Source organism: Thamnophis elegans, chromosome 13 (assembly GCF_009769535.1).
Source record: "Thamnophis elegans isolate rThaEle1 chromosome 13, rThaEle1.pri, whole genome shotgun sequence".
Classification (NCBI taxonomy): Eukaryota; Metazoa; Chordata; class Lepidosauria; order Squamata; family Colubridae; genus Thamnophis; species Thamnophis elegans.
The window spans coordinates 36,740,654-36,766,783 of record NC_045553.1 but is presented as its reverse complement, the minus strand read 5'-3'; the positions used below and the strand labels follow the sequence as shown (position 1 = coordinate 36,766,783).

Genomic DNA, 26,130 nt, shown 5'->3' with positions numbered 1-26,130 from the left:
ATTGCGCAGGTCCAGAGACAAAGGCCTGAACTCCGAATGACATCAGGAAATTCCTTTTTATAGTCCTTAGCTTTTAGCTAAGCCACCTGCTAGATTTTGGATACACCCCCAAGATGTGCCCTTGAATTACAGTAAAATTATGTCTACAGGAAGTAATAATACATAGTCAGCTAACAGCCAACATAGCATACATTTGAGGAAGTAAATTGTGTCCTTTCAGACAGTTTCTACAGTCAAGCCAGCAGATATATTAAAATAGAGACTTTTTGCTACAGCAGCTTTTATGTGCAGACTTCCTAAAAGCGAACGTTTGCAATTTCTATATATGAACAGCTAAAGCTTAATATCATGAGACCCTAGTTTGGTTCAGGCTTGAGGCCTACTCTGGTTCAGCCTGCTCTCTCAGCAATACTCTGCCAGTGAAAACAGAGCCCCTCGGGTCCCCCCAGGCACCCCTGGCACGAGTGACGTTGAGTTGGCTACACCCTGGTCATGCATGCCCAGCCCTCGATGTCAAACCCAACCCTGTTCCGCCCCTCAATGAAATCGAGTTTGTTTGACACCCCTGAGTTAGCTGGTGTCCAGGAGGAAGCGGAGAGATGCACCAAAGAAGGGAAACAATTTATACGCATGTTCTGATGTCCAGTCCTTGAGGGCTTTATCCCCAATTAAGGGAAGAAGCTTACCCAACATCTCAGGGTCTACATGTGACCCAAGAAAAAAATGGTCTTCCTTCCATTGAGCTTTAAAGGCCACCCGAAGCATGTTGCCAGGGTCTCTTTCACTGCACAGCCCAGATGTGTGGTTATAAGCACCTCCTGTAGATAGAAGTCTCCGATTCAGATCTGGCCATTTGTCACCTGAACAGGTAAATGCCGTTGTTTTGCAGTTTTTTAAAATCTCATTTAAAGGCAGGGCAAGCATTCAGAATTAAAAGCTGCCTGCTTTTAGCAATCTGCTTGACATTGAATTTCAGGGGGAAACCAGATCATGGAGAATACCTAATTACCAGGTGTGATGGCAATCAAACATGAAGCTAGTGCCTTCCATTTCCAAAGTTACACCTGGTTTCTTTTTTTTTTTTAGTTTTGGGAGATTCTAAAGCAGAGATACAGCACCTTTTCTAGCCCAGGACCACACACTGCTTTTAATTGCATTACCACACTCCAGCAAATTTGCCCCTGAAGAAATGCCAGATTGCATCACATTAACAATCACAGAATTATCCTTTAATAATATTTAGTATCTCTGCCACTAATAAAGCTGCTAGCTAGGATTAGGGATTTGGATACAATCTCAACTACCCAACATAGAAAAACTATCTGTGTAAATAGAAGAATAGAATAGAATAGAATAGAATAGAATAACAGAGTTGGAAGGGACCTTGGAGGTCTTCTAATCCAACCCCTTGCTTAGGCAGGATACCCTACATCACTTCAGACAAATGGTTGTCCAATCTCTTCTTTAAAATGTCCAGTGTTGGAGCATTCACAACTTCTGGAGACAAGTTGTTCCACTGATTAATTGTTGTAACTGTCTGGAAATTTCTCCTTAATTCTAGGTTACTTCTCTCCTTGACTAGTTTCCATCCATTGTTTCTTGTTCTGCCCTCAGGTGCTTTGGAGAATAGTTTGACTCCCTCTTCTTTGTGGCAACCCCTGAAATATTGGAACACTGCTATCATGTCTCCCCTAGTCCTTCTTTCTATTAAACTAGACATACCCAGTTCCTGCAACCCTTCTTCCTATGCTTTAGCTCCAGTCCCCTAATCATCTTTATTGCCCTTCTCTGCACTCTTTCCAGAGTCTCCACATCTTTTCTACATCGTGGCAACCAAAACTGAATGCAGTATTCCAAGTGTGGCCTTACTAAGGCATTATAAAGTGGTATTAACACTTCACGTGATCTTGATTCTATCCCTCTATTTCTGCAGTCTAGAATTGTGTTGGCTTTTTGGCAACTGCAGCATACGGCTGGCTCATATTTAAGTGATTGTCCACTAGGACTCCAAGATCCCTCTTCACAGATACTATTATTGAGCAAAGTACCATATATACTGTACTGTGCATTTTGTTTTTCTTGCCTAAATGTAGAACATTACTTTTTTCACCATTGAATTTCATTTTGTTAGATAGTGCCTAATGTTCAAGTCTGTCAAGATCCTTCTGGAGTGTTGGCTATTCCTGCCAGCTTGGTGTTGTCTGCAAATTTGATGAGTTCCCCATCTATCCCCTGGTCCAAGTCATTGATGAAGATGTTGAAGAGCCTAAAATGACACATTTTCCAAGTGCATAGGACTATTTTATGTTGTAGCTCTGAGTTCTGATGGGCCACCTGTGAACCAGTTTTTTTCTGGTCCCTTCCTTGGCTGATTTCAGAGGAATGCTGAATTCTTGTTATTGTTTCTGCTTTTCAGGAGCTGACACATCGGAAGCTTTTCTTCTCATCTATTTATTGAATCTCATTTTTGTTTAATGTTATCTTGTTTTTAAATGTTCCGTGGTGTTTTATGATGCAATTTGGCTGCTTGGGCTTTTGCCTTGGAAACACTAGATAATCAGGAATGTAGCTAGAAAATCTCATTTAAAAACTGAAAGGAGATCTGTGCAGTCCTGTGCTTCTCAAGAGGTGAATTCCAGTTTATGGAGATTTGATACATCGTGTACGTTTAGAATAAGCTTTGATTCCTTCTAGTTCCATCCCAGTTAAAAATCTTGGATAAATCTTCCGAAGGGCACAAAATCTTCAGACTTTACTGCATAGGACAAAGGCAGTGGGAGAAGTACAAGGACACTTTCAAAATCAAAGGCAGCTTTGTCAATTATGCATCATCAACACTCAAGCACATTCAAGGTCTCTAAATGCTAATTCAGCACCCATGCCCTGGAGCCGTTCCTCTGGGCATCCCTTGGGCAAAAAACTCCACTTGATCAGTCACAGCTCTTCTCATCTCCTTGACCTTGAGTTAGGCACCTTGGTGCATCTTGGTGGCAGAATGCTGAATTAGAAATGGGAGTTATAGTATGGAGCCGGTGCTAACCCTCACCTAATCTTCCTCCTAGAGAACTTTCTTGTAAGCAACAAGAATGTGTTGTAAGAACCAAATCAAGAGGAGTTTGAGGAATATCCTCCTTGAGCTCCTGGAGGAAAAGTTGAAAAATGCAAAGCCTCCCCTGAGTTCAGGTCAACTTCAGAGGACATCCTGTCAATTATTCAGAAGCGATTAACCCTTGATTTCTCTCAGGATAACAGAATAACAGAGTTGAGGTTTGAGGTTTGTTTTATTTATATGCCGCCCTATTCCGGGAGGGACTCAGGGTGGCGAACAACTCAAAGGGGGAAAGGGAACACAAAGTACAATACAAGTAATTAAAACAACCAAGAATCACACAGCCACACAAGTCGAGGGGGGAAGGGAACTCATCATCCCCAGGCCTGCTGGCACAGCCAGGTTTTGACAGCTTTTCGGAAGGCCTGGAGAGAGGTGAGGGTCCGAATCTCTGCAGGGAGTTTGTTCCAAAGGGCCGGAGCTGCCACAGAGAAGGCCCTCCCCCGGGTGATAGCCAGATGGCATTGGCTGGTAGACGGAACCCGGAGGAGGCCGACCTTGTGTGATCTAATGGGTCTTTGGGAGTTGCAAGGGACCTTGGAGGTCTTCTAGTCCAAGACCCTGCTGAAGCAGGAAAACCTTATACCATTTCCAACAAATGGTTGTCCATTCTCTTCTTTAAAATCTCCAGGGTTGGAGGCAACAATTAATCCACTGATTAGTTGTTCAAACTGTCAGGAAATTTTTCCTTTTCAAACTTCTTTGAGAAGAAGCTTTTCAGACATCTCATTCTAGCCTATTGCCCTGGGATTCCTTACTGATCTCCGTCTACATACCAACTAGATCCAACTCTGGAATAGTAATGTACTAAATAAACAACTTCTTATCCTTTCATACAACTTGGAAGACAGGAGCAATTTAAGGACCTCTCCTGATGATACAGGAGGCCTATGTCAGGCCTGCATTTATATTCCTTTTAGAATTTTGGCCTGCCACACTTTCTCTTATTTCATTATGCTGTTTCTTTAAGTATAGTCAATGGGAGGGGGGATTAGAAGGAGTAGGGTTTTGGAATGTATTGTTTTCATTCTTTGCTAGAAGCCAAGGTCATCCTTTGTCTCCACACCAGTACACCTGACCGGAAGAAGCTGGGCATGGATGCCAGCGTGGAAGAAGGAGATTGGACCATGTGATGGACTGTGTGGGTGTGGGGACAAGATCATGAACTTTTAACTGGGTGGGATTCTGATGTAACTTCCAGAGTTCGGATCCCACAGCTATGTGCCAACATGCCTGCTTTATTAAATTAGAACTTTAAGCATAGTTTTGGCTTCGATTCTGATTTGATTCTACATGGTATTTGGAACGCTGACATCCTAGTTCACACATTAATTGCAAATGTTGGGTCTCCCCTGAACCCTTAAAAAAAAGTTTATGGGAAAGATACGTTGAATTCTATCTCCCACTCCCACTAATGTAAGAAGAAAATAGACCAAGCTAGTTATCAAATGGGATTCTTCATCATTCTCTCTTCTCCTACACATTCCTTTTATTTTAAAATATATGCTCTGCCGTTCAGACTTTTGTTTATAGGAAAAAATATTTTTTTTTAGTAAATTTAGAAAAAAGACAGGAAGGAAGAAAAAGACAGAGATACATCAGCAGGAATTAAAGCAAGGCCATTTTAGAGCTTCCGTGATCTTTTTTTTTAAAGATAATTAAACAACAGCAGCCACCAGACATTAATCATTTAAACATATGAAAATCTAAAACACAAATCTGAAGAATAGGATTTGGGGCATTTCACGTAATTCCCGAGCATAGGTCTCCAATCAGATGTCCCCTCCCCCCCATAAGCTATTAAACGTTTTGGAATTAAAGGATGAAGATGGATTTCATTTGGTGCTCTCACTCTGCGAAAGTAAGATGCTTATACAATATGAAACCAAGACAAAATTAAAGCGAGAGTCCTGGGTGCTTCCCCCTCTGGGCTGGTGACATCCACTTGATGGATTTCTGCTGGTACACGAACATTAATAAGTTGCAAATTTCACTGGTCAGGGTAAGAAGCTATCCAAGCAGCAAATTATAACTCACTTTTTTTCTTCCCATCCTTCTAAGCTGATAAATCTGTTATTAGCTCTCCTAGGCCGAAGTAGGAATTTCCTATTCTGCTTCAATACAAAAGTGGGTGGGTGGGTGGGTGGGGAGAACAGAAGCAGAACATTTGTTTGTGAGTAGTGACTATTTATAAAATTAACAGATATGAGTTGGCCTTAAGCAGAACGCTTGTTGAGAAAGTCCCTCGTTATATTTCTCACGACCCTAGGGCAGGAGGAACTTTTAAAACTCAAGAGAATTTTTAAAAAAAATGAAAAGTGACTTCTCCGTTCATACCCAGAACAAGGCTTTTAACTCTCACTTTGCCAAAAGGGAGACACATTTGCTTTAATATGATCTAATAAGCTGGCTCACAGGGATATTGGAAAGATCCCCCATTTCTCTCCTCTTTGGCTAATAGCCAATGTTTCTCTCCAAATGCACTGAAGGTCCAAAATCTATATGAGAGTAGATGAGCACAAAGCAGTCTAGAATGGTTAGCTGCTCCTAAAGTTCTGTGAACATGGACCGTGTTTGTTTCTCATAACTAAGATTTCAGGTCCATCCTTCTCATCTCCAGATTAACAAAACTTTGGGATCAGCAAAGCATCTACAGAAGATCACCTGCCTTGTGGCCAATCAAAATTGAGCATGCAAAACAAGGCAGATCAGAGGGGCAACTCCAAACACATCCAACTTCCTCCATTCCTAGTATCCGGTTTCCATCTTTGACTTCAAAGGGACCCAGGATGATGCCCAACACGAGCTGATTTCACTCATCACACTAACCTTTGGTTTGCTGAGTTAATCATGTTGGGTTCCTACATCACACTAAACCATCAACCCTGGCTTATAACCAAGTGGGAACGTGATTTCTATAACAACCAAATCCCATATTATAGTTTACTTGGTACTTGAACTCATCCTCTTGATTAGCGTGGTACAAAATATTACAATTGGAGCAAGCATTAATTGGGAGCTAAAAGTTTGAAAAGCAGGAACACCATCAGATGATCCTCAGGGGCTGAGCTAGAGGTGGCACAGTGGTTAGAGTGCAGCACTGCAGGTTACTTCAGCTGACTGCAGTTCAGCAGTTCGGCTGTTCAAATTTCACCGGCTCAAGGTTGACTCAGCCTTCCATCCTTCTAAGGTGGGTAAAATGAGGACCCGGATTGTTGGGGGCAATATGCTGACTCTGTAAACCGCTTAGAGAGGGCTGAAAGCCCTATGAAGCGGTATATAAGTCTAACTGCTATTGCTATTGCTATAGATTCCCATGCAGTTATGAAGCTGATCTGATGATAGTTTTGGAGAGACAGAAGCCAGCAGAAGCTTTTCCTTTCTTCCATTGCAGAGTTACATGATGAGATGGGATGTGGGAAGAAGACGGGGCAAAGGGTCACAAAGGAACAGACAAAATAAAAGACGGCTTAGCCCATAGAAGGAATGTGAATGGTACAAGCAAAAGACTCAGAAGAAGTCTAGTTTTGGGGTTATAAAGGGCATAGGGGGAGAAAAGTACTTTCAGCCTTACAAGATTCCATTAATGTAACCTTACAACAAAGTAGGTGTCAGCGTTTCTATCATGTAGAATTAAATCAGAGTCCAAGGCAAAATGATCCACAAAGTTCCAATTTAATAAATCAGACATCTTAGCACATCTGTGGAATCCCAATTCTAAAGAACTTCCTGGGATTCCACCGTTAAAAGTTCATGATCTTGTCCCCACACCCACAAATCCATCACATGGTCCAATCATCTTCTTCCACACTGGGATCTCCACCCAGCTGCTTCCGGTCAGGTGCAAAGGTGTGGAGACAAAATATGACCTTGGTCTTCTAGAAAAGAATGACAACAACACATTCCACAATCCTACTCCTTTCTATTCCACCCTCCCAACTACTACACTAATGAAACAGCATAATGAAATAAGAGTGTGTGTGGCAGGCCAAAGATCCTAAAACGGGTATAATTGCAGGCCTGACAGTAGGATTATCTCATCTGGTAGTAAAAAAAAAAGGGATAATATGGGTAGCTCAGGGTTGAAATGAAGGTCTTTGGTTCTCTCTGAGCTTGGTTGTTGTCTTCATTACCAAACTAGGTAACCTCATTACTAGCACCTAACTAGTTACCTAATGAAATATCGGCAAGCTCAGAGAGCCCCAAAGGCCCCTCAACCTGGTTGTCGGTCCCATCTGCTCTACCTTGTAAGGCTGCAACCTGCACCCGAGTCTTTTAGAGCCAAAATATTTTATTCTGAGTTGACACTTCCATGTGAGAGGTGGAACCTTTCTCATTTCCCAGAAAATAGTCTGGGTTCTCAGAGTAGAGCAGAAGTGAGAGGGAAGAGAAGGGAGAGAGGAGGAGAGAATGAAAGGAAGACGGGGGAAAGAAGAAAGAGGTAAGGAGAGGAGGATGGAAAGGAGAGAAAGAGGAGGAGAGAGGGTAGAAAGGGGAAGAGGAAGAGCAGGAGTAGGAGAAAGGTACGGGAAGAAGGAAGGGGAAGGAGAGGAGGAAGGAGGAAAGTAGAGAAGGGAGGGAGGGAGAAAGGAAAGGGAAAGGAAAGGAGGATGGAAGGGAGAGAAAAGGAAGGAGAGAGGGTAGGAAGGGAAAGAGGAAGAGCAGGAGCAAAGGAGAGGTAAGGGAAGAAGGAAGGGGAAGGAGAGGAGGAAGGAAGAAAGTAGAGAAGAGAGAGGGTGGAAAGAAAGAGGTAAGGAGAGGAGGATGGAAAGGAGAGAAAGAGGAGGAGAGAGGGTAGGAAGGGGAAGAGGAAGAGCAGGAGTAGGAGAAAGGTACAGGAAGAAGGAAGGGAAAGGAGAGGAGGAAGGAAGGAAGCAGAGAAGGGAGGGAGGGAGAAAAGAAAGGGAAAATAAGGTGGTGTTACAACAGGAGGAAGAGATGGTAAACAAAGCAACCCAAACTGTATATTATAACCTATTAAATGAAATAATAAATGCATAAGAATGATAAATGTTAAAACACCTGTAACCAAACAACATGCTGTATGTGATGATGGGGTTTTTTTGTGTGTTTTTTTTTTCATTGTTGTGTGTATGTGTTGTCTATGTAATAAAAATTAAAAAAAAAATATAAAAGAAGAAGAAGAAGTGAGAGGGAAGAGTTCCATCCAGACGAGTGGCTAAAAAGACACTTCAAATTTCATTCTCAGGATTAAAAAAATCAACGGAACATTTCCATGTATTTATTTGTTGCCTTAAGACTTTACGGACTGTTTCTATTGTGGTCCGAACACTTCCCTTTATGTCCTTTTTTTTTCATTTTAAAGAGTACTGGGAGACCCTTGTTCCTCCCCTGTTCTTTTAGATACACATGAAATAAGAAAAAGAATGGAACTTCTGGATCAGAAAGTTAATTGCAGTTATTTTACTAAAGGCATCTAGTTCGTGCAATGCCCGTTTCGTCAAGAACTTTGTTTTTAACGAAGAAACCCAATACGCAATTGTATTTATCATTTGCCAATTACATTTTCTTGATGTTGCTCCTTGTTCTTCCTTCTGCCCAGTTAAGAATATTACTGTAAGATCCTGGGAAGTGAAAACATGGGCCCACCCGAGCTATTCTCTTGGGAGAAGCAGAACATGTTCCCAGCCTCTTGCTCGAGCGTCATTGCATTCATTTCCTTTCAAAGCTATCACAAAAGATGGACTTCCTTTACAGGGAAGCAGTTAGACCAAGTCTCAGAACTCTGACTTGTAATATCCTTGATCACGTAGGACTTGGGAAAGCGTGGAAGAGAGAAGAGTAAAGATGTTAGGATATTACAGCAGCAAGCAAAGCGGGGTGACTTCATTCAAATTACTTAGAAACTTGCCCAAAATCCTTCTAGATTTAATATTAATGAGAACAGGGTTCCAGCAATCAAATAACCCCCTGCCCATTAAGTCATTTTTTTTCCATCCTGGTCATTCAGATCTCAACTGACCTTTTGACAAACTATAGGCCTGCTTTTTATAAGTTGAAGCCTTAGATGCAAGTCCATCTCACTTTTCACCTTTCCCTTCATCAAAGCATCACAAACTGATTCAGAAAGACAGGTGAGAAAATTGTAGCAGCAAACAGGTTATGATTAGCTCTCTAGCATGTTAGAAATTATTCATTCCGTACAGAGGTGGCCTCCGTGGGGGCCAAGTTGAATTCTCACACTGGGGACTGAGTTGAAACACTGTGGTCTAGTTAAACATATTGACTCCAGTGAGGTTAGGGGGAAAAAAATCAAAAACAGCACTTCAACTTTGATCTTTTCTAGTCTAAAGTCTCAGAGAGATTATTTGGATAGAAACAGTAAAAATGAACTCTCACCTGGGAGTTTGAAATGTTTTTTTTTTCTTCCAATTCGAAAGACTTTTTAAAAAGCGATACTGCTTTCTTTTACCTGGCTCTGCTGTTCTACAAAAATCTCCTTATCAACAGTGCAAAATCAACCAGGGAAAACAGGGAACAGAGATAATAGCAATAGCAACAGCCCTTAGACTTATATACCGCTTCACAGTGCTTTCCAGCCCTCTCTGAACGCTTTACAGAGTCAGCCTCTTGCCCCCAACAACCTGGCTCCTCAATTTACCAACCTCGGAAGGATGGAAGGCTGAGTCAACCTTGAGCCTGGTGAGATTCCAACTGCCAAATTGCAGGCAGCTGGCAGTCAGCAGAAGTAGCCTGCAGTACTGCACTCTCACCACTGTGCCACCGTGGCTCTTGGTCTAATCTTTGTTTGAATTCTGTTTCTCCTAGAGCCATGATGGTGAACCTATGCCAAGTGTACCAGACGTGGCACACAGAGCCATCTCTCTGGGCACGCGAGCCGTCGCCTGTTGCCCTTCCAGGTTCCAGCATGCCGGCCAGCTGGTCTTCACCATGCATAACACCGGGAAGATGACCTTCTGAGTGCATGTGCCACCTGGTCTTCTGGTTTCTGGTATGCATGCGCATGCAAAGACCAGGTGGCCATTGAGCATGCATGTGCCAGAAACTGGAAGATCATCTTCCTGCCCCACTCATGCGCACTGGATGGCTGATCTTCCGATTTCCGGCATGCATGCACGCACACCATTTTTGGCACTTGGTGCTGAAAAGGTTTGCTAACACTGTCCTAGAGCTTCTGACCTTTGTCAGAAGCACATCAAGATGCTTTCTCTTCTGAAGCGACACTGATAGACAGAGAACAGGATCACGAGTGTGTTCATTTCATTTCATTTATTAAATTTATAGGCCGCCCAATCCCAGAGGACACCGGGCGGCTTACAACGAAAGAAGAAAAAAGAAAAGCAAAATAAGTTTAAAATTCACAACACAACACTGCCACATCCCTATGGAGACCTCCTTAGGTGATCATCAATTGTCACAATTTTATTTTTTAAATACTGTATTTTTGTTACCAAAAATAATAATAATAGGTGCTAGCAAGCAGGGACTTGTAAGAGCATCCCTGACACTCCAAATGAGTCCCGAAATCAACAAACTCCAGGGCTATGCGGTGCATTGAACCCAGCCCTTTCCAGTCTCACCATTACGCACAAGCTATGAAAACCACCATCTCTTCCCACTCATTGGCTTTTCTCAAGACAACCAGAAGCTGGTGGGCCAATTGTTAGTCCTAAATCTGACTACAGGAATATCTTGTTTAAGGAGAAATCCTGGTTTCATCTAGACAACTGTCATGATAACTTTTTGGCTCGAGGATTTCTGGCATTTGAACAATGTTTGACAGAGATTATCGGTTGTGCTGGAATGAAGAGTTTACAGTCCAAGTTCTAACAGGACAAACAAACAAAGAAGCAGGAAAGAGCCCTGATTCACAAAGGCAAAAAGCCAAGCCGGTTTTAATGTGGGTGCCCCGTTCTCACTCCCTGAAACAAGGAAGCTTGTAAAGAGTTGAACGCAGGAGGAAGCAAGTATCTGTAGTCCAGATACTCTGGATCAGCGGTCACCAACTGGGGTCCGTGGACTACTGTTGGCCCACGAGAAAATTTTGGTGGTCCACAGAAAAATCTTTGCATTTTTTATATTGCACTAAATCAGGGATCCTCAAACTACGGCCCCTCGACCCGGATATGGCCCGCTGAAGCAATTACACCCACTCGCTGATGGGATGGGGTCCTTCAGGCATTTAGCTTGGCTGCCTGTTTAGTAGTGCCAGTTCTTCCCTCCCTTCCTCCCTGGGAGTCCAGGGGCTTCAGTGAGTGGTGCATGAAACTTCAGCCAGGCTCCTTGAAAGACAGAGTTTGCAGGGGACCAATCTAGCGCCTGGGCTGGCTACAAGACAGAGGTTGTACCACAAAACCGCGGACGACAAAATCGCGGTCGACGAAAGCGCGTATGTGACGTCATCACAGCGCGACGAAAAAGATCGAAAAAGATCGAAAAATGTAAAAATAAAGCTAAAACCTTCCCCTAACCCCCCCAAACCTAACCCTAAACCTAACCCTAAACCTAACCCTTAACCTAACCCTAAACCTAACCCTTAACGTAACGAAAAACCTAACGCTGACCCTTAACCTAACGCTAAACGTAACGCTAACGCTCTAACCCTAACCCTAACCCTTAACCTAACCCTAACCCTTAACCTAACCCTTACCTTTATGTGAATCGGCTTGCTGTAATTTAATTTTTATTTCAATTTTTCGATCTTTTTCGTTGCGTTGTGATGACGTCACATACGCGATTTCGTCGACCGCGCTTTTGTGGAACACGCTTTTGACGGGTCACGCAAGACAGACATTCATTCTTGGCTGTATTTGAGATTCCTAGCTGCAATGGACAGCAAACCTAGGGTTGACCCCGGGCACTTCTCTCTGCTAACAGGCGGCCAAGCAAAGTGCCTGAAGGACCCCAACCAGAGGTGGGTTCCTACCAGTTCGCACCTATTCGGTAGAACCAGTTCATCAAATCTACCGAACCGGTTAGAAGAGGTTCCAAAAGTGGACCCGGAAAGCAGGCCACACCTACCAAAGAGGTTACAAAGTTTTTTGAAACCCACCACTGACCCCAGCCTATCCCTAATTCATATTAATGGTCTATGGGATTTAAAATTATGAACTTAGTGGTCCCTGAAGTCCGAAAGATTGGCGACCTCTAATCTGGACTACAGCTCCCATATCCCTCACCTCTTGGCCCTGCCAACTGAAGGTTAAGAAAACGATAATCCAAGGATCTGGATGAAGAGCAAGAGCTACTATGATTTTCAGAAGAGTTTGCCTCAATGTTGAGGACATCTCTTTTCTTGTCCCCCCCATGCTCGCCAAACTGCAAACTTCGATGCTGGAGTTAAAAAAAATTCCTGGAAATTGGTGTTTGGTTTGCAACATGCTTTCTATTCACAGGGCAGAATGAGACACTGAGCACATCTGGATGAGCAAGTATCTCCTGCCTGGAACATCTATCTTAAGGCAGCTGTGGCTTGTCTGAGTTCTCCCCTCTTCCCTCAAGGATGGGGGTTGGAGGTTTTGAACCTGGTTTATTGTTACCTGTAAGTTTTGTTTTTAACTCTGTTTTAAGATATGCTTTTATCCGTATATTTATATGGTTTTATGATGCTGCTATAAAAGACAGTTGGATGGGATGGGTAGGGCAGACTTTAATGAATAAAATAAATATTCCCAGCAGGGTCTCTATCCTCACTCAAGCAGATGCCTAATCATGTTTGATCTTCAGCTCCAGATCTATCCGCAGCCTCACTGCTTAGTGAACAGAAAACTCAACTGAATGCTAAAAAGAATTGTAGGAATGAGAAACAGAAGCTACTACTACTAGCATTGGGGCTCTGCAGAGAAGAAGAAAAGGCCAAGATGGAAATGGAGAGGCTGCACCAGCAACAGGTAGAGGGGAACTTACAGCCAACTGGAATGGTGGACAAGAACTCTAAATTAATTCATTGCACGGGAGTGCCTTGAACAGCTTAAAATAACATCTCCTAGTGCAAGCTACTATTTAAAATAAGTGCTTCCTTGCTTCAGAGGGATGCATAACCCCAGTTTGCCTTCTGAAAGGTAGACCAAGAGATTCACATTTTAGCTGCAGTGAAAATAGCATCCAGCTTTTTGCCCAAGAAGTTGTTGAAGTCGGTGCTGGCTGATCAGAAAACCGTGGTTTTATATTTTCATTTCTATTGCTGAAGAATGGGGTCCCCCCCCCTTCCCTCTTCGTCTATCTTCCCTTATGTCAGTCTCAGCAAAATAAAAAGCTGGTGGATCCACTAAGGTAGCAGAATCCACTAGGGTTCATCACGGTGGTGGCGGTAGCTTCCGAGTCAACTCCCAGGTGAGTCTGATATCTACTCCCAAGAGATCTAAGATATCAAAGGACAGACTCACACACTATTATTATTAGGTAAGCTGACACTTGGACAATGGGCTGCTAAGGAATTGATGATATTTGTAACTGCAGGTCCCCTCTAGCTTCAACCAATCTATTTGAAAAGCACTACCCTGTTTTCCCGAAAATAAAGCCTCCCTGGATAATAAGCCCAATTGGGCTTTTGAGCGCATCTGCTAAAATAAGCCCTCCTCCAAAAATAAGGCCTCCATGAAAATATTTAACTGCATGCGCAGCCAATCCCCGCCATTTCCTCTGGTTGGTTGCTGCGCAAACACCACAAGGTGTCCCATGCTCCCCACATGCCCTTAACTAACGGCTGCTTCTGCCACCACAGCCACCATGCTCCTTCTGTCCCTCTAATGGCTGCCGCAAAGGAGCGGCAGGCCCACCGATGCGCAACACAGCAGCAGCCATGAGGTGACCACACTCGCCACCTCCTGCACCTCAAAAATAATAAGACCTCCCCGAAAATAAGGCCAAGTGCTTATTGTGGGGGGGGGTCAAAAGAAAATAAGACCCTGTCTTATTTTTGGGGAAACACGGTACCAGAAACTGTGCCTGTTCTCCCAGTACTTAGGTGCTACCTAAGTATAAGTGTAAACCGTAACTCTTAGAATCCACAGATGACTCAAACCTTCTGCATGCTTCCAACCTATACAGTCCTGATCCTATTGCATTTACTTTCCACAATCCTTCTGAGAACTCTGGGCAGCCTACTTGGTGATTTGAATTTCTCCTCTAATTTTAATTCCCAAAATAGGTTAGGTAACTTGGATTGAAACAGAATGACTGTCCAAAAGTTACTAATAGTGCTCCACAACATAGCGGGACAGGGAGGGCTTGAAGGTAAGTCTCCAAAGTCCAACATTTTAAGCATTACACTTGTCACCACATTATACTTTCCTAACAGGTCACCATTCAGAGAAGCAGAGTATCATATTAATTCATGGGATCTGCAGAAGCTGGTACAATGCCTCCAAGGATCTCAGTTGATTTCCACCACAATCACTGTGCTCTTAGCCTTTTCTTCCACATGATGTGTAGACATCACTTCCTTCCATCTACAATCCTACCAAACAATCTTTCCCCTGGTATAGCTGACAAAGTGACGAGAGCCTGTGGCTTAGAGGTTAATAAAAGATAACGGTAAAGGTAAAGGTTCCCCTCGCATATACATGCTAGTCATTCCCAACTCTAGGGGGCAGTGCTCATCTCTGTTTCAAAGCCAAAGAGCCAGCGCTGTCCAAAAACGTCTCCACAGTCATGTGGCTGGCATGACTAGACACCAAAGGCGCATGGCGCGCTGTTTCCTTCCCACCAAAGGTGGTTCCTATTTTTTCTACTTGTATTTTTACATGCTTTAGAACTGCTAGGTTGACAGAAGCTGGGACAACTAACGGGAGCTCACTCCATTACGCGGCGCTAGGGATTTGAACTGCTGAACTGCCAATCTTTCGGATCGACACGCTCGGCATCTTAGCCACTGAGCCACCCTGTCCCTAGAGGTTAATACATCTACCTAATATGCAAGTGGCCCAGGTTCGAATCCTAGAAGGGTATGGTTAGCTGACGAGAGCTAAATAGCTTGAAATTGATCTATACTAGTCTCCCTTTCTTTGTTGGTAAAACATAAATTTAACACAAAAATAGTTTGTCACGAAAGTGACAGCCTGTGAAGGGTCCTGGATTGGGGCTGAAAGGTGAAAGCGGAAGCAGTTTGCTCCATCCCATATTTGGGTAGACCAGGTTTCCCTGATTTAAAAAAAAACATTTAATCCTACCATAGAAAATATGTTAAAAGAAGAAAAAAAAATGAAATAACTCCACAAAGACTGGGATTTTGGGGACCTTCATCTGAAAGGTCTATTACTAATGGATGCATGTTTCAGCCTTTCATTCCAGGTGAATTATCACCTAAGTGAGCAGGGCAGCGAGATAATTTTAAAATCCAGGTTTAATAGGCTGACGAAGGACCTGCTTTAAATTGGCCTACATCTTGTTGGGAAGAAACATGTTTTTTTTTTTTTTTTAGACAGGAGAAAACAAATCTCTAAAGAACACAATAATAAATTTAGCACCTGCAACTATGAGTATATTTAATCAACTGCTTACTGAAATAGAGAAGTGAAGGAGACCCTTTTAGATCCCGGGAAGCTCCCATCAGTTTGGAGATTCACAGAGCTCATTGATTAATCACCCACCGTTCCTTTTTAGGGAATAATGTGGGTACCCTTCCACCCCCAACCCTCAACTGAATGGCCTTGCACGCTTGGTGGCGCCGAGGTGGCGCAGTGGTTAAATGCAGCACTGCAGGCTACTTCAGCTGACTGCAGTTCAGCAGTTTGGCTGTTCAAATCCCACCAGGCTCAAGGTTGACTCAGCCTTCCATCCTTCCGAGGTGGGTAAAATGAGGACCCAGATTGTTGTTGGGGGCAATATGCTGATTCTGTAAACCGCTTAGAGAGGGCTGAAAGCCCTATGAAGCGGTATATAAGCCTAACTATTGCTTGCCCTGAGGCCCAACTTTAGAAGTGCCAGAGAAGTTGACGTCTTCCTTAAGGATCCTCCTAGCCCCAGAACATGTTATGTTTGCAAAGCAGTGACTGTCACCTCCTTTGTTAAGACTATTTCTAGCTGTTGGGCTTACGATAACTCCGCGGGTGCTGATGAAAAGCAAAACAACAACAACAACAACAACAACAACAACAACAACAACAACAATAATAGCAGCCCTAGCAAAGCAAGGCGGAGAACTACGCGGGACTACGGGGGATCTAAGCGGGTTCCACAAAAACCGAAGCAAGTTGGCAAATTAGCCTAAGGAAGGGATGCCCGGTAAAGTTAGCTTTCCTACTGCAAACCAGGTTGGCCATTATCTTGGGGGGGGGGAGGGGGGAGAGCTCAGACGCTGTGTGATTATAGTGACATACATATAACACCCCCCCCCCCAGGCAGGCAAACGCTGCGCCCCTAATTTAGGAATTTGAAAGGACCCGCGGTAGCGTCCCAGCGCAAACGCAGCTGCTCCTTCTCCCGCGTTGCTAATCCGGAGTCCTTTGCCCGGGTTGACAGTCGCTAACCAGCATTCCGGGAAGGAGGGGGGGGGGGCTTTTCCTCAACCAAGCAAGTGAACATCCCTCCCAGCCCCCCTTTTCCAGCAGCCCCCTCCTCCTAAATTGCCCTGACCCGGTCACCCGTCCCTTGGGCTAAACCCGCGCATTTCCCCGCGTCTGTCCTTCCCATCTGCCGCCTCCTCCTCCTCCTCTCCCCAGGGGGGGGGGGGTGTCTTTGCAGACTGATCCTAGGTTACTCCCAGGTTACTCCCAAAAGGACTTGCTCCCAAGGCGGCGCCGACCCGCAAAGTTTGCAACCTGAAGAAACTCCCGCGGGAGAAACCTCCGAGCATCGCAAGAGAGAGACCCCCCCCCCGTCCTCCTCCTCCTCCTCCTTCGATTGAATGTTCAGGATCGCAAGCCGCGACAGGTAAAGGATCGGCGCTTTGCTCCCCAGCACAAGCCCCCTGCCTGCCCCCCCCCCACCTCGCAGCCCCGCACTCACCCAGCAGAGCCGCTATCCAGAGCGCCAACGCCAACGGCTCCATTGCGCTGGCTTCCCCCGGAGGAAGACCCGAGGCGCAGAGCTCGTCCCGCTCGCCCGGAGGAGAAAGCCGGAGTAGCAGGTGCAGCAGCCGGAGCCCGCGAGCGCGAAGGAAGGGGGAGGAGCTCTTCAGGTGGGGCGTGTCCAGCAGGTGGCGTAGGAGAAGGAGCCCCGGAGCGAAGGGGAGACGCGGAGCTATCAGGTGGAAAAGGGGCGCGGCCTGCCTACAGGTGAAAATAGAGGTGGCGGGAGCGGGGGGGGGGGGAAGAGGATGAGGCAGGACCGAGTGCAAAGTTGCTTTTGATTTTATATGGTTATTTATACTGAACATCTAACTCAGGGGTGTCCAACGGCAACATTAACACTTATGGACTTCTACTCCCAGAATTCCACAGCCAGTGTGGCTGGCTGGGGAATTCTGGGAGTTGAAGTCCGCAAGTCTTCAAGAAACCCCTGATCTAACTAAACATCTAATTCTACTGCAGGAGAAGCTGACTTGAAGCCGAAAGAGGGGAAACTACACTGGAACAGACACACAGATCTATTTAAATGCTTTGTGGCTCATTAGAATTCTTTAGCCAAAGAAAACAAACCAAAATGGATAAGAAGAAGAAAAAAAAATGCATCAAAGAAGAGAAAAGAAGAGATTGGTGGTTTTATGGCTAAGCCACAGTTGGTGGGATTCTTTTGGTTAGCAAAAAAAATATGGCTTAGAAACCACACTGGTTGGGTCATACAACCAATTGAGCCACAGTGTTGTATTGTAGCTCATTCTTTTTCAAACTTGTCAACTTTAAGATGTGTGGATTACAATTCCCAGAATTCCTGGCTGGGGAATTGTGGGAGTTGAAGTCCACTTGTCGTGATGTTACCAAACTTGAGAAAAATTGATCTATGGGGGGGGGGGAAATATCTGCACTTTAGAGTTATTTAGGAGTTGCACTGACACAGTGGTTAGAGTGCAGTACTGCAGGCTATTTCTGCTGCCTGCCAGCTACCTGCAATTTGGCAGTTCGATTCTGATCATTTCAAGGTTGACTCAGCCTTCCATCCTTCCAAGGTGGGTAAAATGAGCACCCAGGTTGCTGGGGTCAATGTGCTGACTCTGTAAACCACTTAGAGAGTGCTGCAAAGCACTGTAAAGCGGTATATAAGTTTAAGTGAGAGAGCAGGCTGTTGTCTACAAAAAGATGAAACTGGGAAGGTAATCAAACAATTGACAACGAGGATGCAACAACTCACACACAATCCTGACCAGATATAGAATGGAGTTGATGTTAAGGCAATGGCTATGTGGGAATATGCTCACCAAGAATCTGAATATACTACCCTTCAGCCTGAATCAAATTATGTGACTCTTCTTGCAGGTGAAGATGAGTCACAAAGTGGGGACCGAGAGAGCAGGCTGAACCAGAGTAGGCCTCAAGCCTGAACCAAACTAGGGCCTCGTGATATTAAGCTTTAGCTGTTCATATATAGAAATTGCAAACGTTCGCTTTTAGGAAGTCTGCACATAAGAGCTGCTGTAGCAAAAGTCTCTATTTTAATATATCTGCTGGCTTGACTGTAGAAACTGTCTGAAAGGACACAATTTACTTCCTCAAATGTATGCTATGTTGGCTGTTAGCTGACTATGTGTTATTACTTCCTGTAGACATAATTTTACTGTAATTCAAGGGCACATCTTGGGGGGTATATCCAAAATCTAGCAGGTGGCTTAGCTAAAAGCTAAGGACTATAAAAAGGAATTTCCTGATGTCATTCGGGGTTCAGGCCTTTGTCTCTGGACCTGCGCAATAAACTATTCCTTCCCTGAAGAGCTGGCTTGGGTGTCCTGTTTTTTTCTCCAACAAGTGCTATTGCTATTTTGAAACTCAGTTTGTAGCTAGCTCCCAAAAAAAAAAAAAAGTTCCTGCACCCAGAATATTACAACCCCGATTGAGCAAAATCTCAGCAAGATTTGAAAACAAACAATCAAACCAGCATTCCTTGCCGTCCGAGACACCACTCCCCTGCCATTGGTTCATTTAAATAGGCCTCTCTTGCCCCCCTTGCCCCTAATTAAATGAATTCTTAAAACCTGCCTCTATCCAGGCCTGGATCAGAGTAGGGTGGTAGATTCCTATGCAGTGTTTTGGGTTTTTCAATGATGCTTTTTGATGACACAAATTCTTAATTTTTTATTGTGTCTTATACTGTTGTATCACTGCATATAAGCGGCTCAGAACTGTAACAAGTTGGGACAACTCTGTACATCTCATAAATAAATACACCTCGCAGAAGGGCAGCTACTTCAGAATGGTTCCAAGATACATCATCCATGGATCTGTTGCATGGATGCCTAGAGTAGCACTCACCAATAAGAATGTTGCATGATATGTCTGAATCCAGCTATTGAGAAGCCTGGGATACAACTCGAGCTGGTACTTTTCTACCCCTTTTCTAGTATCAAGAATGTATCTTGGGTTGTGTAAAACAACAACAACAACAACCCATTGTTGGTTGTATTTTAAAGACTATATTTTTGAAACTATTCTGACTTAAGTTCATCCAGCTCCCCTCCAAATCTTTCAAATCGCAGCTCCCATGAGCATCGTCAGTCTTACAGCTCCTTTCCTTATGGACAGTCCGATACACATTGCCTCCAACTGCTCGTTGCTCTTAGGTTATGGGGTTTGTAGTCCAAATCACCCGGAAGACGCATTAGAAAAGCTAATCTATTCATTTGGAATATGTAATGATAAATCCACCAAGAAATGAACCCCAAGGAGAAACAACACGAAAATTTGAGTTTCTTTTGATTCACATATCTGTGGAAATCCTCATGTGGCTTTAACTCCCCCGCCCCTCCATACTACTTAGAAAAGTAACAGATATAGTCCCCGTTCACTGTTCTGCTGAGATAAGTAGTAGAGGCAGAAGTTAACCTCTGAATGAAAACAGCCAATGTCTGCTTCCAGCTTCCAGACTAATCAGATTTGGACAGCAGAGTAACAAATTTAACATGTTCTTAAATCAGGATTTAACCAAATCTCCAAATATGGACAGATTAGAACGGCAGGGACCCAGCGCTACTTAATCTACAGTGTGTCGTTTTCAATCCTCGCTGTCAAAGAGTTCTCCATCTTGGAAGACCCATGATTCAGAAGGGAAACTGGGGTGCTGATGCTGCGTTCCCAGCTCAACCGTATTCTGGTTAGCATGCTGCGCTGCACACATGCAGAAAAACTGCCTTTCAACAAGCCAGGTCACTGGCAGCTTTTCTCTTGGGAGTGAGTGGTTGGCTGGTTTGTTTTTGGTAGCTGAAGTGGTATTTTTTCTGGTTCCACCACAAAACCGCGTTCGACTAAAGGGTGCTCGACGAAACCGCGTACCTGACGTCATCACAGCGTGACAACAGCGCGGAGAAAAAAGCATGCTGTAAACGCTAAACCTAAAATTAACCCCTAAACCTAAACCTAACCCCCCTAAACCTAATCCTAAACCTAACCCTAAACCTAACCCTTAACCTAACCCTAAACCTAACCCTTAACCTAACGCTAAACCTAATCCTAACCCTAAACCTAACCCTAAACCTAACCCTAACCTAACCCTAACCCTAAACCTAACCCTAACCCTAAACCTAAACCTAAACCTAACCCTTACCTTAACTTGAATCGGCTTGCTTTCAAAGCGCTATTTAAAGCGCCCTTCTTTCTCCGCGCTCGCTGTTGTCGCCCTGCTGATGACGTCAGCGACGCGGTTTAATCGGGCACGCTTTAGTCGAGCGCGGTTTTATCGTGCCACGTTTTTTTCTCTATAGAGAGAGAAGTTCCCCAGCCAGTGAGACAGTGATGCTAGCACACCCTTGGAATGGATGGGATTTATATAGGGCTTCAAAACCATTCTTCTTTTAAAGGCATTATAGCATCACTGCCCCACTGGCTGGGATGGGTGGATGGATAAAATATCCCAGCATTGCAGTGATATACATATATAGCGATATATATATACATATTCACATACACACATACACATATACTGTACATGTGTGTGTTTGTTTATGTGTTAAAATAGACCAGCATTTCTAATGTTTCTTCCAGCTCCAATTTTTTATATTTACATATACATACATGTTGTGGCCCAGCAGGAGCCGTTGGAGCTGCCACCAGACTCCGACAGCGAGGGGCCCTATGAGTTGGCTCTGGAGGATGTGGAGGACCCTGGACAGGGTTCCGACTCTGAGCAGGGCACAGAGAGGCTGGCTGGCCACTAGGAGGCACCTGAGCCTTGGACCAGTGGGAAGGAGACAAGGGAGAGTGAGCCGGAAGCCAGTAGTGAGTTGTTCCTAGTTGCACGCCATCGAAGAGCTAATAGGCATCAGGAACAATTACGTAATTACAGGTGATTGTACTCAGCTGGTGGTCATTAGGCTCCTCTCCAGACTATAAAAAGGCTACTTGTGCACACGCCCCTCTTTGCAGAAGTCAACACAGGTTGGAAAGTCAGAGAACATTATTATGAGCTTGGCAGGCTGGATTGCTGCCAAGTCTTATCTGTGTTTATTGCTGTCCAAGCTTGTCTGTGCTGGGTTGCTGCCAAGGACCTGTTTGTCTGTTACCGTAATTAAATGCCGTAACTTATCTTTGGCTCGGAGTGTGCTTTGGTGTGGAACGAGGGGGGTCAGAACACATACATAGACACACACATGCACCCACAAACACACTTATGTAAGTATATAAAAATTTGGAGATTGATCATCTCACTTACAAAGCAGCTTGTTTAATAATGGTCCCAGGCCAATCATTAAAACAACGGTAAAACCAGTACAATAAATAAAGAACACAATTACATGAAAAATTTGAAATGTTCACTTTTCACTGTTATTTGTGAAAATGGCTACCCTACAGTTTCTGAACGGTACAGCTATTGATAACAGAACTGGTTTGGTGTATATCGGAGAAGGCACCATGCTACAAACTAAGAGGCTCTGACTTTTGGTCCTACCAGAGGCATAAAGCTAGCTGAGTGGCATTTTGCCAGTCCTTCTCTCTCAGCCCTAGGAAGGAGACAATGGCAAACTTGCCAAGAAAACTACACTCCAGGCAGGTAGCTGAAGGCAGGAAACTGGAAAGCACATCAAAAACGCACTATTGATAGGCGCTTTTTCTTTTGGCAACATTTGTAGGTTTCTGACAATTAGTCACATCCATGGAGAGAGAAGAGGACATGCCACGAGCCATGGATGCCCACTATTCTGTAGTTCCCAATTTCTTATGACCAACCTTCAAAGTGCTAACGATCAGATGATTGCGAAGAATATACAGTCCTTCTATTCCTCCCCATTCGGTCAAAACTGAAGAAGCTTCTTGAACGAGAAACATTTTCAAAGAATATTCCAAGGACAACTGGACTTTCTTGGGGTCTTCCCTCCCTTTGGAACAAAGAAAAAGAACAAGAAAGACCAGCTGCCTTTTGGAAAGAAGTTTTGGGACAACCCTGACATGGATGATTGAAAACGTCTGTAGACATTCTGGTTTCCTCCTATATCTGGGGGTGATCTCGGCCACAGAGCTTGGGCCAGAAACTTCCTGCCTCCCGAAATCACAGGAAAACACAACAGCCACAGATGGAGGCAGTATCCCTTTCTTTCCAAAAATTGGGGGGGGGGGGGGGAGATTACATCAGCTTACTGTACACAGCGTTGCCTGTAACACAGGGGTGGGTTCCTGCCAGTTCCACAAATCTACAGTGCCGTTTAGAACCGGTTCCAGCTCCCTCCCCCCACCCGTCCACACATCATCAAGATGAAGAGCAAGAGGAGGAATTCTGGGAGTTGAAGTCCACAAATCTTAAAGCTGTCAAGTTTGAACACCCCTGGTTTTTTTTTTTCTAAAGGGTTAAGGGTGCAAGGGTCTTGTAACTTGACAGCTTTAAGACTTTCGTGCTTCAAATGCCAAAGTTTCTGAGCCAACATTTTGGTTGCTAAGCAAGAGCGTTGTTAAGTGAGTTTCATCACATTTTACAAGTTGGCCACGCCCACCCAGCCACATAGCTGGCAAGCCACTCCCACCCGGTCACATGGCTGACAAGCCACTCCCACCCAGTCACATGGCCAGCAAGCCACTCCCACAAAGCAGGCCACACCTACAGAAGAGGTTCTAAAAAAGTTGAAACCCACCACTGCTGTAACATTACTTCTGATGGTTGGTTTTCATGTTTTGGCCTTTTGGGGCTTTGTGGGTTAATAAATAAAATCTTGTAAATCTTGATTAATAATGATCATGTGCCATCATGTTGTTGTCTCTTAGCAACCACATAGATTTTCTCCCTAACCTGGTTCTTCCAATCTCTTCCAATAATGCACTCATCCTCTCTGTAACTAAGTCCCTCTTCCTTTTCTCTTTTCTTTTGCCAAATCTTAGTAAATTTGCAGATACCACCTTCATATGTTCAACAGTTTCTTCTTTTAATATTTCTTTGGATCAGCTTAGAGAAAGTCCTGTCTTTTTGACAGCCCTCATTTTGCTTTCCTGAGTGAAAACTGTTCAGCTGTTAGTATTATTAAGGGACTAAGTAGTTTGGATTCTTTAAAGTTGGCATTTGGAAGGATGTTTGCATTCTTTGCCGCATGTCACCCCCTGCTGGCAGAAATGGAAAATAGCTTTCTGTGAAGAGTTTTGAAAGCTAGAATATATGTGTGTGTGTGTGTGTGTGTGTGTGTGTGTGTGTGTTGTATTTGTGCTGATAAATAAATAAAGGGAGACTAGTATAGATCTATTTCAAGCTATTTAGCTCTCATCAGCTAGCCATACCCTTACTGGGATTCGAACCTGTGCTGTATTACATCTTAGGCAGATGTGTTAACCACTAAGCCACAAGGTTCTCCTCCTTATCAGCTGAGCCAGGGAGGTAGGTATGTATTTAGTGTCACAACCCCTGGTATGCCCAAATATGGGAGGAAGCAAACTGCTTCCATTCTCTGTCTATCGGCTCGTCACAAGATACCATCACGACAGAAACCCAATATTTTTCTGTTGCCTTTGTTATATTTGTGTTGTATTTGTGCTGATAAATAAATAAAGGGAGACTAGTATAGATCTATTTCAGGCAGTTTTCCTCCTCCCATATTTGGGCATACCAGGGGTTGTGACACTAAATACATATACATATACATGTGTGTGTGTGTGTGTGTGTGTGTGTGTGTGTATGTATGTATGTGTATGTATATGTATATGTATATGTATATATGTATATATATATATATATATATATATATATATATATATATATATATATATATATATACACACACACACACACACACACACACATACATATACATATACATATACGGTGGCAGCTCAGTTATGGTACTGAAAAAAGCGAATTATTACCATTTTTCACACAACCATTGCATCATCCCATGGACACATGATCAAAACTTGGATGCTTGGCAAGTATTTACGATGGTTCCCGTGTGCCGAGGTTGTGTGATCCACCTTTTGCGGCTTTCTAACAAGCAAAGTCAATGGGAAAGCCAGTTTCACTTAACAACTTCAGTGATTCACTTAACAACGGTGGCAAGAAAGGTTGTAAAATGGGATAAAACTCACTTAACAACTGCCTTGCTCAGCAACATAAATTGTGGGTTCAGTAAGTCGAGGATCACTTGCCCGGTCAAAGAACAACTGGCAAATCTTCCCCTGGACTTTTGGAAGGAGGGTGAGATGGAGATGAGATTCTGAATATTCTCTTTGTGCACATTTTTGTTATAAGAAGGAATCCTGCCCCCTTCTGGATTTTATTGGGTAGAGACATAAAATAGAGACAAATCACAAAATGGGCTTTTGTTTTCAGAAAGAGTGATTCTCTCCATCCAGGTGGGCTCAGGTATCACATAAGTAATGCAAAACCCGAGCATGCTAGACTGAACCCATCACATCCTGTTAGTGAAAAATAGCAATAGCAATAGCAGTTAGACTTATATACCGCTTCATAGGGCTTTCAGCCCTCTCTAAGCGGTTTACAGAGTCAGCATATTGCCCCCAACAACAATCCGGGTCCTCATTTTACCCACCTCGGAAGGATGGAAGGCTGAGTCAACCCTGAGCCGGTGAGATTTGAACAGCCGAACTGCAGAACTGCAGTCAGCTGAAGTAGCCTGCAGTGCTGCATTTAACCACTGCGCCACCTTGGCGCAATGTAATTATACACAAGCTCAGATTGCAACACTTCAACACCCCTCCAGAAACATATTTTCAGGCAAGCTGCTGCTACGGTGGAATTCTACAAAATACTATGTACCGGTCTTTTGATATTTTATAACATTTTGGCAAATTTTCTTCTAACTGAAGAAGATAAGGTGATTCTGAAGCTATGTCTGGTAGAGCTGAGGGACCTTTATTTTTTTGCATTTTCATTGTCAAAAGTATGGATCATCTGCAAAAGGGAAATACATTACCTCTTTTCAGTATGCAAGCACTTAATTTAGATAGTGACTTGCTTCCAACTCTATCTGAGCACAAGCCAAAAGCTGCTCTTTGAGAAATCAAATCGTGGAAGAGGAGCCAAATTCCTTGATGCATTATTTTCTTTGGCTGTCATGTTATAAGAAGGCCTTTCTTACATTTCCTGAAAAGCAGGTGCATCAGAATAAAAGGATAACTCTCCCTTAACTTACATTTAAAGCAAAGATAACAACCTTCTCAAGAGAAATTTGATACTGTGTGGTTTTTGATCATTTCCATCTAATTTTCCTGACAATAATATATAAACTTATTTAACATTTCAATTAAGTGTTATTAATAAGGTTACTTCCCAAGTGTAGGTAGTCCTCAACTCATAACTACAATTGGGATATAGCTGTTAAACAAGTGAGTCATGCCCAGTTTTGCAAACTTTTTGGCTACAGCTAAGTGAATCCCTCTAGTTATTAAGTGAATCATATAGTCATTTAGTGAATCCAGCTTTTTCCCAATGACTTTGCTTGCCGGAGATTAGCTAGATCACAGCTGGTGATCAGGAGAAACTTCAGCTCTCATAAACACGCCCGATTGCCAAGCAATTGAATT

General features: G+C 43.7%; 1 protein-coding gene and 1 long non-coding RNA gene across 2 annotated transcripts in view; one reads left to right on the top strand and one right to left on the bottom strand.

The window, feature by feature from the left end:
- The window catches only part of ESAM (endothelial cell adhesion molecule), an 80,769-nt gene extending 63,589 nt beyond the window's left edge, over nucleotides 1-17,180 (bottom strand). The window contains exon 1 of the mRNA XM_032229510.1: nucleotides 17,039-17,180. Coding sequence (XP_032085401.1) covers nucleotides 17,039-17,081 — 43 coding nt within the window. The 5' untranslated portion in view covers nucleotides 17,082-17,180. The remainder of the gene's footprint in view (nucleotides 1-17,038) is intronic.
- Nucleotides 17,181-17,221: 41 nt separating this feature from the next.
- On the top strand, nucleotides 17,222-17,722 carry LOC116516865. The gene is made up of 2 exons (XR_004256395.1): nucleotides 17,222-17,307; nucleotides 17,563-17,722. It is a non-coding gene; the product is annotated as an uncharacterized LOC116516865 (long non-coding RNA).
- Nucleotides 17,723-26,130: the final 8,408 nt, after the last annotated feature.